Consider the following 16,247-nt stretch of genomic DNA (forward strand, 5'->3'; position numbering starts at 1 on the left):
TAAACTTTGGCATAGTGCCTGGCACATAGTAAAGCTTAATTAATACTTGTTAAATGATTGGTATAGTTTGCAGTCTGAAAGTGCTTTTATCTTTTTATTCTTACTTTCTTATTTCCTTTGACATTCTGGATATTTTCTTCCCATAAGTGAAATTAGTTCTTAATTTGTCTAGCTCCATAAAATAACCTTTTGGTAGTTTAACTGATCTAACATTAAATCTACAAATAAATTTGGAAAGTATGGTCATTTTTATTATATCGGTACAGCCTGACCATGAGCAATGATTATCTTTTTAATGATATAATCATGTGTTTCATGTTTGTACTATGATTATGCTAATTTTTTCCCTAATGTTTAACTATTCTTATGTTCCTGGTAAAAAATGAGATGATCACAATGAACTATTTTTTTTTTTTTTTGGTAAAGTTGATGTAGTCTTTTTTTTTTTTTTACTATGATTTTGTTTTTAAATTCTGCACCAATATTCCTTAGTAATATTAGTTTGAAGTTCTCTTTTTCTGCATTATACCTCCATAATATAAGGAATTTAGGTATAGGGAAAACAATTGTTATAAAGAAGGAATTTAGGGTGCTTTCTTTCTGAGATATTGAGAATAACTGGTGAAGCAAAGGTTTTGATTGCTTTTTAAATGTCTGATGGCACTTGTCTGAATTGGTTCCCTTACCCTCACCCCCTTTATGGCTTATTCAATTTATTTATCCTTATTCTTTATGGCTTATTCAGTTTCCCCTCCAGAATCTACTTTGTTTAGGATCTCTACTTTTTTGTTTTGTTAATTCGGGCTTCATATATTTCTGAAGGTAATCATCCATTTCCTTTGGGCTTTCTATTTTCATAATACATAACTGTGTAAAATTCTGATAATTCTTTTTATTACCATTTTATCTGCTGTGATTTCAGTTGGTCATTCTTAATGTAATTTGATCTGTCTCTTTTGTGATCAGGTTTTCTGAAGGGTTATTGACATTATTCTTTTTACAGAATGAATCTGAAGCTTTGTTTATCAGTGTTACAGACTTTTAGTTATCTATTTTACCTATTTCTTTTCTAGTTTTTAAAATTTCTTATTTTGTGCTTATTTTGGATTTGCTAACTTGGTGATTCTCTCATTTTAAAAAATTACACTTAGTTCATTAATCTCTCTCCTTTCTTCTATTTTGTGAGTTCTTATTTTAAGAAATTGAATTTATTTTCCCGAGAATAGTCTTAGCTTTATCCTAAGAATTCTGTTATGTGTTATTATAGTTATCTTTTTTCCTTACAGTACTGTTAACTGCTTCTATGATTTGGTCTTTGACTCACTACTACCCTTCATATTTCATCCAACCATTAACTAACTAGGAAACCAAGATTTACGATACACAGGCAGTTTGTCATTTTGCCTGACACTGTGTGTACCATATATATTTCTCCCTCCATTACCTTTCTTCTATTGTTCTGTGAAGAATAATTAAATCATTATTATAATTATCACTCCAAAAGATGATATAAACTACTTATTCACTTACAAGATGTTCTGTCTGGCTTGGTATCATGGTACACATCAGTAGTTTCTGTTGTTGAGGATGCTGAGACTTGGAGGTCACTTGAGTTTAGGAGTTATAAGCTACGGTAGAACTAATAATGATTCAGAGTTCTCTCTAAGCCTGGTACCAGAAAAGTGAGGCCTCTCCCCGACCATGAAACGGAGGGGCTGCTTAAGAAGGGGTGAAACAGTCTCAGTCGGAAAAATGGAGCAGGTTAATGCTTCTGCACCAGTCATTACTGGGAGCAGGCCATGAGTGGCTACTTGTACTTCCAGCCTGGGCAGGATAGGGAGACTCATTCTCAAAAAACCCCCAAACAAAAAATGTTTTCTTTGGCATTGAAATTTAATGACTACATGCCATAAAGTTTTAGTTGTGGGCTTTTTCTATTGTGACAATTTCTGTATTCTGTAAAACAGTACTTTGTTATCTTTCTCCAGTTTGGAGGTTTATAAGTTGAATAATTGGTTTATTTCTATTGTTTTTTTATTTTAATTTTTGTTGTAGGAATGTCTGAAATGCTTCTATTCTGTTAAAGAGGAAAACTGTAATTATAATTGATGGTTTGACTCAGCTTGTTCCATCTTCTCTGGTATTTAGAGCCCTTCAAAACTTGGCCACAAACAACTTTCCCAGTCCCTACTATGCATTACTCACTTTCCTGCACTTCAAGATATAGTCAAACTAAATGCTGTTCCTCATACATAACACTCCATCTCTTGTCTCTGCCTTTGTATTTCTTATTTCCTTTGCCTGGAATGAAATCTCTCCTTACTTCTGCCTCTTGGAAGTCCTTGTTTCCTTTCAAGACTCTCAGTTCAAGCACCACATTTACAAGAAGCCTTTCTAAATTCCCTAGATCTTGGAGCCTTCCCTCCCAAAATAACATTTTATTCTTGCATATGTTCTGTATATACTTATTTATATGCATGCTATCTCTTCTGATAAAATGTAAACTCCTACGGTTTTTGTCAGTGTATTAAAAGCCTAGCACAATGCCTGCCATATAACATTAATTATAGACAAAAGTGTTGGAACAATTTTCTTGCATTATTTGCTGCCATGTGACATTTAACTATTAAAATTTATCTATTTCCAGAATCCTTAAGTTATTTTATGGGCAACAAGGTGGCACAGTGGATTAAGTGCTGGGCCTGGAGTCAGGAAGACTGGCTTTGCTAGCAGTGTGACCCAAGGCAAGTCTTTTCACCCTGTTTGCCTCAGCTCTTCATTTGTAAAACTGAGTTGAAGAAGGAAATGGCAAACTACTCCAGTATCTGCCAAGAAAATCCAAACTAGGGCTATGAAGAGTCAGACATGACAGAAAAACGACTGAACAACTAAGTTATTTCAGTACATTCTGTTTTCAGTCACTCTGTCTCAGAGAGAATTGGTATGTTCTTTCAAAGTTGTTGCATTTTGCTTCTCTTAAGCAAAATTTTCTTCTACTTCTATATTTTTATGTTCCAACTCTGTCATATTCTTCTTCAGGGCATTTATAGTTTGGGATAATTTTCTGTTATATATTCTAAGTTGCCTACTCTTTTTTTTCATTATTTCTGCTTTAAGAACTCTAATTTCCATCCTAATTTCTGCACTAATATGACCTTTTAAAATTTTTTATTTCTCTTCCTCTTTCTTTTCTTTTCTTTTTTTTTTACGATTTTGGACTTTTTAAGCTGATATTCTCTAACAACTACATATAGTTGTGCCATGAACTCTGGGGAATCCAGAGTCCTTTTTCATTGTGTTTTTGTGTTCATTTTTCCACCTAAGTATAATATACATAAAATTTGCGATGGCCTTCTTTTGAATGTTTACTTATTTTTCTTTTTGAATCTCACTTCAGGTTTATACCAGAATCTGCCTTTGGACTTTTTGCATTTCAGCCTTATCAGATCTCATCAGGTCATCTCTGTTTTCCTAACTCACTGTCTGGCCCCTCCCCTTCCATGATATTACATGTACCATTTTTCCTGTACAGACCTCTGAGGTTGAGGGATTCTCCCAAGCTGGGGAGCGTTGGGGGGCTGGTTGGTTCTTTGCTCAGAGTAAACTTCACAGAGACTGACCCTAGCTATATTCCTAGTTCTCTATCTCTTGGGTGTATCCTTGGGTGTGTTCTCTTTTAGCTGGTTCTGTACTTCTGTGTATTTTGCCACCATCACCCCATGATTATTCTACTCTTTTATTCTAAGGCTAGCAAGAATCAGTGGTTTCTGTGTGGATGCAGTGGTGGTGGGGGTAAAGATTGAGTCACTGCTATGAGAAGGAGTAGGGGTTCCCACAGTTGGACCTAGAGCACAAATGCAGGGTATGGGCCAAAAGTAGAGTTTTTAAGTTTTCTGATGTTGTTTCACAAGGCTTTTACCTTGTGGTTTTGTCTTTTCATCTTGTACATTCAATTCTAATCACTGTAGAGTTGGCACATTTAAAACATTTTTATTTTGAGGTTATTAGGTTGGAAAGGTATGTGGAAAGTATCTGTTAGTACACTGATATTCTCTCTCTGAAGAAAGATGGGGCCGAAAAAAGTTAAGGACCAATACAAGATCATACAGGTAAGTAGCAGAGTCAGCACTAGAATTCATAATTTGGAACTGTTAGTCCAGCAGGGACATGGGAAGATTTATTTTTAAGATGGAGAGATCCTAAGGATGTTTGTAGGCAGAAAAATGGAGCCAGTGGAGTGAGGTAGCATAATTTATAGAACAAGGCTCCAGAGGATATGAGCAAATGAGGAAAAAAGGTACAAATGGAAGGGTTAGCCTTACAAAGGAGAAGAGATATCTTTCTCTCGCACACAAAGAAGGCATATGGATAAAAGACATGGAAAATTTTGAGGTAGAGAAAGAGAAGGAAGCTGGTATAGGGATGGTCTTAAACTTGGCAAAGGATTAAGCAAGATCATTTGCTGAGAGGTGTGGTCAACTTGCTAGCTAAGACATAGCTATAACCTTCTCTACATTAGTGTAATGATAACAGAGTGATACCCCCACTTAACTGGCACTCAGGCAACAAATCTCTTTATAAAACATCAAGTTGAAAGAACCAGAAAGGACCCACATAGCTCACTCTTAAGCTACTTCCCTAAAGCACAAGGTTCAAAGGTCTCTTTAAAGACTTAACATATGTTAATTACAGTAATTAAGGATCATAACATTGGAGTGGGGAAGCTAAGGACAAGTACAATAAAATATTTCTTGAGAGTTATAGATGAAGTTGGAAGGAAGCTTTTGAACTTCTGAAGCTTTCTGATGTCTTCTTCTGGGCTTTTAAACTAGAGACAGCAGCTTTTGTCTTGTTGAAAAAATTAATTTGGTTTTTATTCAATCAGTCATCAAGCATTTATTAAGTGCTTCTTACGTGCCAGACAGTGTACCAAGTTCTTGAGTGCACTGTAGTAAAGTGCTAGGCTTATTTTATTTAAGAAAAGGAATCAAAAGGCAATAAAAATTAATGGATTAACAATTACTTTTTAATTGCCTGCAGTTTTTCAGAACCACCTCTAACTTTCATATTTTGAGTAAACTATACTCTAAAAATTGAGAGTTAACCAATATACTTTTGACAGACTACTACATGTTCATAAATCATGGTTTTCCCTGCCTAGAAACCTGACATGCTTACAGTGACTTTTGGTCACTGCATTCCTACTACTGTTTGGTATTTCTGGTCCAAACAGCCACCTGATGATATTTGCTTTAATGCTGACCATGGTCTGTGCATAACAATGGCTAATCCTTATATAGTACTTAATGTTTACAAAGTACTTCTCTCACTATAGCCAGGTGAGATAACATGGTAACTGCTACAGAATCTATCTGGAACACCAGCAGCATATGAATCTTCCCCAAACACAATTTTTATTATACCATTTCCCTGCTCAAATCCTTCAATGGTTTCTCATTATATACTGAAAGTATTCAAACACCTCAAAACTGGGCCACAGTGGACTAATAATCTTACCTTTTAACAGTTTCCAACCCAAATTCTCTGCTTCAGCTATGCAGTATGAAAAAGCTCAATTTGCAGAACTGATCTGAATTAAGTGAGTCAAACTTAGTGGTTTAAAAGATGCCAGAAAAACGTATTAGAGAAAAAAAGAAAAGATGCCTTGATCACATGGCAAGAATGAGGGAAAATGGAGAAAAAGAAAAGCTCATGTGATATTAGTATCAACACAAAGAAGGTCCTAGAAGGAGCCCTCAGTGTGTGGGATGGAATCTTGTGGAGGATTTACAGAATAAGGAAAAGGATCACTGAAGGATGGACAAGTATCTGTATAACTAAAGGCAGTATTCCCATCATTGAGAGTACAGATCTGCTATGACTTTAGAAGTTCAAGTATTTTCTAAAGTGCTATAACACAGTGGAAATCAATCCACATAAGTGTATGTAGTCAAACTTGCAGTTTAAGTAAAAATGTTTAGAAAAGCTATGAACTAGTACCCAATTTGCATATTCTGTTGATTACATGTGATTTGGATGATACAAACTATGGTTTTCTCCCATACTAAATAGTCAGACGTTGGTTATATATAATTATAGAAAAAAAAACTAATGTACTGAAGCATTTAAAATCTTGGGGTCTCATATTTTCTGGAAGTTCAAGTTATCTATCTTATTACCTATTAGATTGTGACTATTTTACTTCATTTTGAATAATTCTTCTCATGGACTTTTTTCTCCTAGTAAATGATGTTAAAATACAATGACTGTGAGTAAAGCATTTTAAAAACTTATCTATATTTTTTCCTCCATACTATCAAGCAATACACTTCCTTATTTCATCTAGTCAATTAAGGTTGATGCCCAATCATTTCAATGCTGTCCTAACACTTGAAACTCCCTTGCAGGCTGCATGTTTAACACTTCTGTATAAGATAACTTACACGAGAGAATTAATCTAATCACAAAGCCACAATGAAAGAAAACATGAAAAATAACACAAAGAATAATGGCAGAATCATAAAACTGCAACTTTTGCCATGGAAAAAATGCAAGTGGCAATAATAATGCTCTGGGCTAAAAGAATTTCTGGTTAACAGGTTTTGAGAAGGAAACTGACAAGTGTCAAGGCATCCAAAATAGTACAACCAGATCAGGGGGGCTTAGAAACCATGCAAAGATGATCATTTGAAAGAATTGGCAATATTTAGTCTAGAGTACTAGACTTACAGAGAACCTGATATCTACCTTCAAATATCTGAGATATTATTATGGATGAGGAATCAGATTTGTCCTGCATGCCCACAGAAGACAGAACTTGAAGCAGCTGGTGGAAATCACACGCTCGACATAAGCAAAAATCAGAGCTATCCAAAAAGTGAAATAAGCTGCTTTGAGAGGTAGTGGCTCTCTCTATAATGGAAACCTTTAAACATAGGCTGGATGACTATTTATTGCATATGTTGTGGAGCAGATCTTATTCAAGTACAGGCTGTATTATATTGCCTCTGAGGGATCTTCCAGTTCTGTGACTCTGTGAATCAGTAACTTTGGAATAAATTTGTTGGGAGTTGGGTGGGTGGAGGGAGTCAATAAAAATTTATTAAATACCTACTGAGCCAGGCACTGTGCTCAGAGGTAGAGATACCAAGACAGTCAAAAAACAAAGAAAAACAACCCAGTTCCTATTCTCAAGAAGAAGGGGAAGATAAGATAGCATGCAAACAGCTATAAAGAAACAATATACAGGGTTTCCCAAAAGTCTTAGTGCAGTTTTAAGTTGAAGTAGTTTCAAGGTTTTAAGTTTTAATAGCTTAAAACTACACTTAAGACTTTCAGGATACCCTGTATATTCAGGATAAATTGTAGATAATCTCAGAGGGAAGGCATTAAGATTAAGGAGAGCTGGGAAAGGTTTCTTGCAAGAGGTTAGACTTTAGGTGAGGTCTGAAGGAAGCCAAGAAAGCTAGGAGAAGGAGATAAGGACGGAAAGAGTTTCAGGCATGGGGAAGAGCTAATAAAAATCCTTGGATTCCAGAGATGAAGTGACCTAAGCAAGGAGGCCAGTGTCAATAGATCTCAGAGGATTCATGGAGGGAAATAAGGTATAAGAAGACTGGAAGAGGTAGGAAGGGGCCAGGTTATGAAGAGCTTTAAAAGCCAAGCAAGGGATTTTATATTTAATCCTGGAGGTAACAGAGAGCAGCTGGAGTTTACTGAATGGGGATGGGGTAGGGGGAGGGTTGGGGTTAGGGGAGGACTTTTTGTGACATGGTGAGACCTACACTTGAAGAAGATCAATTTGACAGCTGAGTGGAGGATGAAACAGAGTGGGGAGAGATTTTAGGCAGGGAGACTAATCAGCAGGTTTTTTGCAGCAACAGTCCAGGCATGAGGTGATGAGGGCTTTCATCCAGGTAGTAGCAGTATAAAAGGGAAGAAGGGGGTGGCAGCTCAGTCAGGCATAAAAAAAAAATTCATGGGCCATAGACTGAGTTAAACAAACATACTTTCTGGATAATGGACAATTGTAGTCTGAATCTTGAACACTGACTTATTAACCTTTTGTGAGCCCATTTGTAATTCTTGATTTTGATCTTACTTCCATTTTAGACACTACCTAATTCCCTGGGACCTTTCATTTCCCCAACTGATCCATCTACTTCTTGACTTAAGCTTGTTTGCATTGTAGTTCTGACTCTTACCTGTATAGGAACTTCTTAGCTCTTACTCTCTTCCTACCTATCAAAATGGTCTGACTTCAATCAGCATCATAGAACTTATTGTCACAGCCACTAAAAAGTCACTATAGAAAGGAATTCCAGAAGTCTGATGAAAAATGGAATCCCTCCTACAGCATGTCCGACATTTGGTAGTCCAGCTGCACCATTTCAAATGAAGAACATGTTTACAGCCTAAGCCAAGATTTATCATTCTTAATTTTTTTGAGTTTTTGTACATTTAAAAACCAACAGGAAAAAAAATCAACTTACGCTCCATTTGCTCAAACATTACTGAATATAAGAAGTCTCTGGGTGTCATATAATATTCTCCTTCATATTCCAGTGAAGAAAATTTCATGAAGCGCTGCTTTCGAATGGTCAATTTTTCTGCCACCTCATCATTGTCATTGTTCTAAAAGAAAAGAAAATAATTATTTTAAAATTAAGTAAAAACAAGACTAATAGGATCTACATTTAAAACACTATTTTTCATATTCAGGACTGCTGCTCCAAACCCCAAATCAAATTGTATTAAAGGAGTTTCCTACTGTAGGCGTTGTGGACGATTTTTATGTGCAATCAAGAATGATCTATCTTATGCTTTCAAAATGTCTTCTAGGACTAGAACTATTGTTTCTGTCATGGTATCACCAATGCCTCCCACAATGTCTGATGTATAGTAAGTACTTAATAAAAATATAATTTTGTTTCCAGAATGAATGAATAACTGGTATGTCAACTGCCAACATCCTGTAGCAAGAGCAACTAGAAATACTAATTGGGATATCTGGAGGCAGCTCAGTTGATAACGAGCTTGAATCCTGCCTCACACATTTACAAGCTGATGGACTTTAGGCAAATCACTTAACCTCTTTCAGACTCAGTTTTCTCATCTGTAAAATGGGGGATATAGTAGTGCCTACCTTTTAGGGTTGTTGTGAGGATTGACTCAGTTAACAAATATAAAGTCCTTTACACACTTTAAAGCACTACAAAAATGCTGGCTATTACTATTTTTATCAGAGAAAATTTATTATGGGATAGGAATTGGAAAAATATGGTCTGTAACCCTAAGATATTTGGCCCCACTGTTGTCAAGAAGAGTATCAAGACTATGACTTGACGTTTTTGCCTGGGAAAGCTGGAAAGGGGTAATATGACAGCACTACTATCATCTCTGGCATCATGATGCACCCTGGCATCATGGTATTGTAACTGATCACATTTATCAGCATTGTCCCACCATGGTCTGTTGTAATATAGCATTACTGTCCTCTGGAATCTTAAAATTGGCATTGGCATCTCTGATCATAATCCATTAAATTGTCATTTCACCCAGGTTCTTTTATTTGCCCATCTGTTCTTCATGCTCACCATGAGCTTCACTCCCAATAGAACACCATTTCATCCAGCCTATATAACCTCTTCTGCATATACTTCCAGATGCACTCCAACTCCTTACCCAGTTTACAATCTTCCATGTAGTCATGGATAGCTATTTTAATACTACCTAAATACCCTCAACTCCTTCTCCCTCTGACCTATCAGACTAATACTTCACCCTGGGATTATATTTTTCTCTGTTTCTGGGCTGCAAAGCATTGTTTGAAAAAATTCACAGTAGCATATAAAAGTAGTACACTTCAAATTCCTGATGTTAAACCAATTGTTAGTGTCCTTCCTCTGAGATTACCTGCCCGGGGCGACTCCCGGGCCTTCGCCTTCTACTTACCTATCCCCGGTCCTCGGACGTCTCCGGCCCTCCTCCTGGTTCGGGGGAGGGAATTCCCTCTCCCTGTTGGGGAAGGGGAATAAACAGGCAGAGCACCCGAAAGGAGTTGCAGTCAGCAAGCTTTAATCCGTTTCCCTCTCCAGCTCTCATGGTCATCCCCTTTTATTATCCCCTGTCTCCTCCCCCGTACCTCCCATGGGCGGGCGAGCTCCTCCCAAGTGCCTCCCCGTGGGTGGAGCCAGCCTGTTACCAGGGCCATCCCAGTACCTCGTGGCTTGCTAGACCAGCTAGCCTGCCACGTAAGCAGGTTCGGACCCTCAGGCGTCTCACGGTCCTCACGGGGGACCCCGGTCCAGAGCTGTCCCCCAACAATTACCTTTTACCCAATCATTATGTATATGTATAATTATTTATGTATTGCTCCCTTCATTAGAATGTGAGCTACTTGAGGGTAAAGATAGTGCTTTTGCTTTTGTCTGTGTTTTCAGCCAGTCATAATGTCTGGCACATAGTAAACACTTAATAAATTCTTATATGACTGACTGGAAAAAGTGAAACATTTTAGGAGTACATTTTAAGGCCCCTAGAAACTCTAAATTTATGATCCTATGAACTAATTTCATCAAAGCAATTCTCAGACCAGTGAATTGCCATATTACTTTAATTTCAATGTTTAAAAGAACTTTAGCTCATATTTTTTAAGCTGTTATTGCAAAACAAAAGACTTTAAAAATTGTACACGTGTATATGTTGTAGAGTCAGAACTTATAAAGAATGGTGAACTAAGAGTCAGGAGACCTGGATTTTAGATTAAGCTCTAAAATTAATAAGCTTTGTGACTTTGGGAAAGTAACAGCCCTTCTCAGTCTTAGCTTTCTTATCAGCAACATGAGAGGACTAGACTAGATGGCTTAATTGTAGGCCTTTCAGCATCTAAAGTTTCAGTAATCTTACAGGTATTTTTTTTTAACCTTTGGCAGGAAGATCAGGAAAAACAGATTTAATCACAGAATCCCAGAGTTGGAAGTGACCTCAAGGGTCATCTAATCTAACCTATACCTGTCCAAGAATTCTCTTTACAATATACCTGACAAGTGGTCGTGAAGAAGTAATTGAATGACTGAAGAACATTTATTAAGGGCTTCTTATGTGCCAAGCTTTATTTGAAGATTCTAAGTGATTTAGATACCACTCTAATTTTTATAGTAACAACAACTCACATTGATATGGATGGGCAGTATTACAAAGTGGAAAGACTACTGGACATAGACTATAAGGTAAGTAAGGCTAGTTGAATCTCGATTATGGGACCATGAAAGGCTTAGGGAATCAGACTTTGTTCATAATAAAATAGGGAGTCATTGGCTATGTTCAGGCAGGAGAATGACATGACAAATGTTGTATCTTACTTCAGTAGTGATAGGTTTAGTCCAGTGCCTGGTACATATTAGGAGCTTAATAAATACTAAGTGAATAACTGACTAGTTCAGACAAGATATGTTAAGCATTTGAAATAATATGATGATAGCAGTGGAAATGGAAACAAAGGGACAAATTTGGGAGAGAAATTAATTTTCTTTATGTTAGAAGAGTTTAGAATTGATTAACTGAGAGTGTCAATATAGCAATTACAAACTTCGCAGGAATTTTTTTGGGAATCAACTTGATTTAAAAAATCCAGTGAATTGATAACTGTTTTGTCATTGAAGAGATTTAATTACTTTCAAGTGAGAGTTTTTTTGAGAATGGGGAAGACTGGATATGTTTGTAGGCAGCAGGGAAGCAGCCAGTAGAGAGGAAAAGATTAAAGGTGAGAGTAAAGATGACATAAAGAGCAATCTGCTGGAGAACACTGGATGAATTGACATCACATGTGCATGTAAAGAAGTTAGCTTTTTCACTAGGGTCATTTCATCATGTGAAACAGGGGTGCAGAAGAAATCTACATGATGTGAGAGGAGGAAGGGAGTAGAGGAAGCTCTCAGTGAATGTGATCATTTTTTTTTTTTCAGTAATATATGAGGTGAGGTTTCAGTTGAGAGGGAGCCATGGGAAGTTTGAGGGGGGATGAAAAAGTTTGGAAGAGGTGCTGTAGTGAAGTGGGACAGTGAGTTACTTAGGGGGTATAAGAGGATTTCCTAGCAACACTGAGGTCCCAGTTGATGCTGCATAACAAATTTGTAGTGGACCCAGTTAGCATGGTTGCATGAGTTTCGCCACCTTTATTCAGTTAGCATATGCTCGAGAGGGAAGACTGTGGATGATGAGAGAAACCCAAGGCTCAGGCTTAGCAGGGCAAGACCAGTGATACAAAAGGATTGGGGACTCAAGAGAAGAAGACAAAGAAGAGATGAACTGGTTCACTAAAGGGTCAAGAGAGAGTAGAGGGGAGAATGTAGTTAATGCGGGGGTGATAGCCTGGGAGAGAATTGAGGGAGTTGAGAGATTGAAGGTCATGGTCTGGATCAAGTACAGTTTTGGATTGAAAGGTAGAGGGAGGGATAGAATGCCAACAGATTCTAAATGGATAAGGGAATTTGAGAGTCCACAAACAAGGAAGTGATGCATTTGTTAGTAATGGCAAGATCAAGGATATCTTTGTGCATGACTGAAGTAGAGTGGAGGAGTAGACCCTGGGAAATGTGAGTAAATTAAGTAGCTGAGAGGTTAGATTGCTAGATGGAATATCAAAATCCATGTATGCTGGAATTGTCTTGAACAAGGGCAGGAGCTGGGAAGAAGAGAAAGATTGTGAGCCAGGCACTTAACTTACTAAGGATGGAAGGTGAGTGTCTAGGGGTCTGTAGACAACAGCTACCTGAATTCTGATTTGGTGTTAGAGAGGATGATCAAGGGAATTTCAAAGGATGGTAATGGTAGGGGGATAACTTTGACGTGGCAATGGAGAGCAAGGAGTATTGAAACTCCCCTACCTTGACTAAACTAATTAAACTGCTTTATAGAGTTATAAAAAAATAATTTAAAAAATTCACCTGGAGGAACAGAAGGTCAAGAATCTCAAGGGAATTAATGAAAAAAAGAAAGAAAAGGGTCTGGCATTATCAAATTTCAGACTATACAACAAAGTAGCAATCATCCAAACAATTTGGGACTAGTTTAGAAACAGATTGATCAATGGAACATATTAGGTATACAACATATGGAAACTAATGTGTATTGTACCTGAGTGTTTGATAAAGCCAAAGATCCCAGTTATTGGGGCAAGAATTCATGATTCCACAAAATCTTCTGGGAAAACTGGAAAGTAATCTCGAATAAACTAGGTATAAACCCAACATCTCACACTATATCAAAATATGGTCCAAAAGGTTACATTATTTATACATAAAAGGTGATATTATAAACAAATGAGAGAAATATCTGTCCTGTCTATGGATAGGAGAAGAGTCATGGCCAAGCAAGAGAAAGAGTGCATTACTAAATGTAAAATAAACAATTTTGATTACAGAAAATATAAAAAAAAACTGTAGCACAAACAGAACCAATTACAACAAAATTAGAAGGGAAGCAGGTAAATGCTACAAACAAGCAACTTTCTGACAAGTTTCTCTCATAAAGATCTAATTTCTAACATTTATATACACAAGGAATTGTTTCAAATTTATGAGAATAAGAGAAGTTCCTCAGCTGATAGATGGTTAAAGGATATGAAGAGGCAGTTTTCAGAGAAAGAAATTCAAACTATGAAAAGAAATGTGAAAAAAGCTCCAAATCACTAATAATTAGAGAAATCCAAATTAAAACAACTTTGAGGTTGTACCTCATACTGTCAGATTGGCTACTAACATGATAGAAAAGGAAAATGACAAATGCTGAAGATGTGGAAAAAGAGAGATACCAATGCACTGTTGGTGGTGCTGCAATTTTGTCTAGACATTGTAGAAAACAATTTGGTATTATGTCCAAAAAGTTATTAAACGATGCATACATACCCATGCACCCTTATTTCAAAGAGATAAAAAAGAGGAAAGATATCCATATGTATAACATATTTATAAAAGCTCTTTTTGTGACAGCAAAGTACTGGAAACTGAGTGGGAGGAAGAGTTGTCCACTGGTTAGAGGATGGGTGAACAAGTTGTGGTACATGAATGTGATGCACTACTACTGTGCTATAAGAAATGAAGAAGGGGGTGGTTTCAGAGAAACTAAAGACATGTAAAAACCAATAAAGAGTGAAGTTAAGAGAAAACCAATAAAGAGTGAAGGGAACCAGAAAAATTATATAATAATATTGTAAAGACAATCAATTGTAAAGATTCGGGAATTCTGATCAATACAATGACCAACCACAATTTCTAGATGAAACATGCCATCCACAGAAAAATGATGAACTAGAATTTAAGGGGAAAAACCTAGTGTGGTCAACAGGATGTAGGAGGAAGCTGCTGTATTCACAGGATTCAGTCTTTTTCAAGGAGCTAGAAGAGCCAAAGGCAAGCGGCAAGACTTTCACCCTTGGCTAGAAAGTGGTAGAGGCTTGAGGGAAGTAAGCAAAGCACATGGACAAGTAGAGGAATTTAACTGAGAAAGCAAATAACATTTGCCACTAAAACTGCTCGAGTCCCCAGGCATTTCTATATTTTTTAAAGGAACAAAAATAGCAATCATTTAATCTTAAAAGAATTAGCTCAAGTGAGAGGTTAGTTACGTAAGTAGGGAAGCATTGCATTTCAATATTATGGCTGATTCTGAAAATTAGTCAACACTTTGTATTTGAGTCACTGGGAAATGACTGGAGGACTCAGAGTATCAGGATAAGGTTGAAGCAGTAGGCACTGCTGTGCTGAGTATCACTAGAAACAGGCAAGGAACAAAAAGACCTTCAACATGACAGACCTTTATTGCTGAGGAACTACTGCGGGCTAATTCCAACCAATCACTGCAGCGTGTAAACTACAGGGACTTGAAAGGACAACATGTAGGACACTGAAACAGTTATTGCTTCCTTTGCTTTGTGGCTTAAAATTCTCAGGAGGCACAGTGTACCCTCCCTGTCTCTGCACCCACCCCCCACCTTTAAATCAATGACAGATGGCTCTCAAAGGGATACTTCTAATGATTCTTCTATTGTCAAGTTGTCCTGGAAAGAACACTTTCATCCACATGGTAATGTCATGCCAGTCCATCTTCACTCTGGGGACTTTGTACAATAGGCTCCTTGACGTCAATTAATGTGGCCAGAACCCACCATGATCTGGTTCCATAGTTTCTATAAGCAAAGGGTGGCTCAAGATAAAAAGGAATTGAAGAGTAGGTACAAATAGACAGCATCCAGAATACATTTGTGTCTGACTTGTAAGTCTTCAACTATGTAGACACTGTTAGTAATTCCACTTGTCACTTAACACAGAATGAACAACTGGATAATTTTTTTGTCCACTTCTCTCCAACAATCTACTTTGGGCAACCTACTCTTAGCCATTCTTTCAGCCAAATAATTTGCTTTTTAAAGTTGAACAAGCACAATGGTGAGAGCTCAAATAACAGGATTCTTATAAAAAATTATTAACTTCAATCATGTCATTCTTTTGCTATTACTGACTTGAAAGCCCAAGGTGGTATAGGAGAAAATGAATTGGACTTGGAGAGGAAAATCCTTTCCAGTACTGTCTTTGATTCTATAACCATATTATATTTCTAGTTTATTTCAGACATCTCCCCTCCATGTACTCTATGTTTTTGGTCAAATGGCCTCCTGCATTCTATGTCTCTCTTTTCACGACACTCACATACTACATTTGATTCTCACAATAACATAGTGAAATAGGATCACAGCTCTAAAACTGGAAGGGACTTCTTATTTTACAGGTGAAGAAACTGAGGCCCAGGGAGGTTAAGCAAGTTGCCCAAAGTCACATAGCTGGTAAATATCTAAGGCAGGATTTGAATACAGGTCCTCTGACTCCATGGTCAGGATTCTTTCTAATTTTTCTTTTATGACTAGAATATTCCCCTCTAACATCACAACATTTCTGCTTATTGAAATCTTTCTATACTTTATAGTCAAGAGCTCAAATACCACTGACTCCATGCAGCTTTCCCCAATGATACTACTCTGCTTTGTACTTAAAAACTTTTACAAGTTTACCTTTCTATGCTTATAACATATTATGCCTCTTCATATATTCTGCTTCTGCCTTTAATGTACATTTCAAATGCCATCTCCTATGAGTCTTCATAATCCTTTGTACAAGTTGTTTCTTTTTCTCTAGTACCTGGCACAGTAGCTAGTGCATAGTAGCACTTATTGACTTCATTGTTATTTAAAA

The 16,247-nt window shown here is 37.0% G+C and overlaps 1 protein-coding gene across 2 annotated transcripts in view; it reads right to left on the reverse strand.

Annotated features, from left to right (window-relative positions):
* The window catches only part of MICU2 (mitochondrial calcium uptake 2), a 171,960-nt gene that overhangs the window by 83,161 nt on the left and 72,552 nt on the right, over positions 1-16,247 (reverse strand). For both annotated transcript variants that reach the window (XM_072611715.1, XM_072611716.1), the window contains exon 2: positions 8,493-8,634. In XM_072611715.1, coding sequence (XP_072467816.1) covers positions 8,493-8,634 — 142 coding nt within the window. The remainder of the gene's footprint in view (positions 1-8,492; positions 8,635-16,247) is intronic.

The sequence above is a fragment of the Notamacropus eugenii genome, chromosome 5 (assembly GCF_028372415.1).
Source record: "Notamacropus eugenii isolate mMacEug1 chromosome 5, mMacEug1.pri_v2, whole genome shotgun sequence".
In the NCBI taxonomy this organism is placed as follows: domain Eukaryota; kingdom Metazoa; phylum Chordata; class Mammalia; order Diprotodontia; family Macropodidae; genus Notamacropus; species Notamacropus eugenii.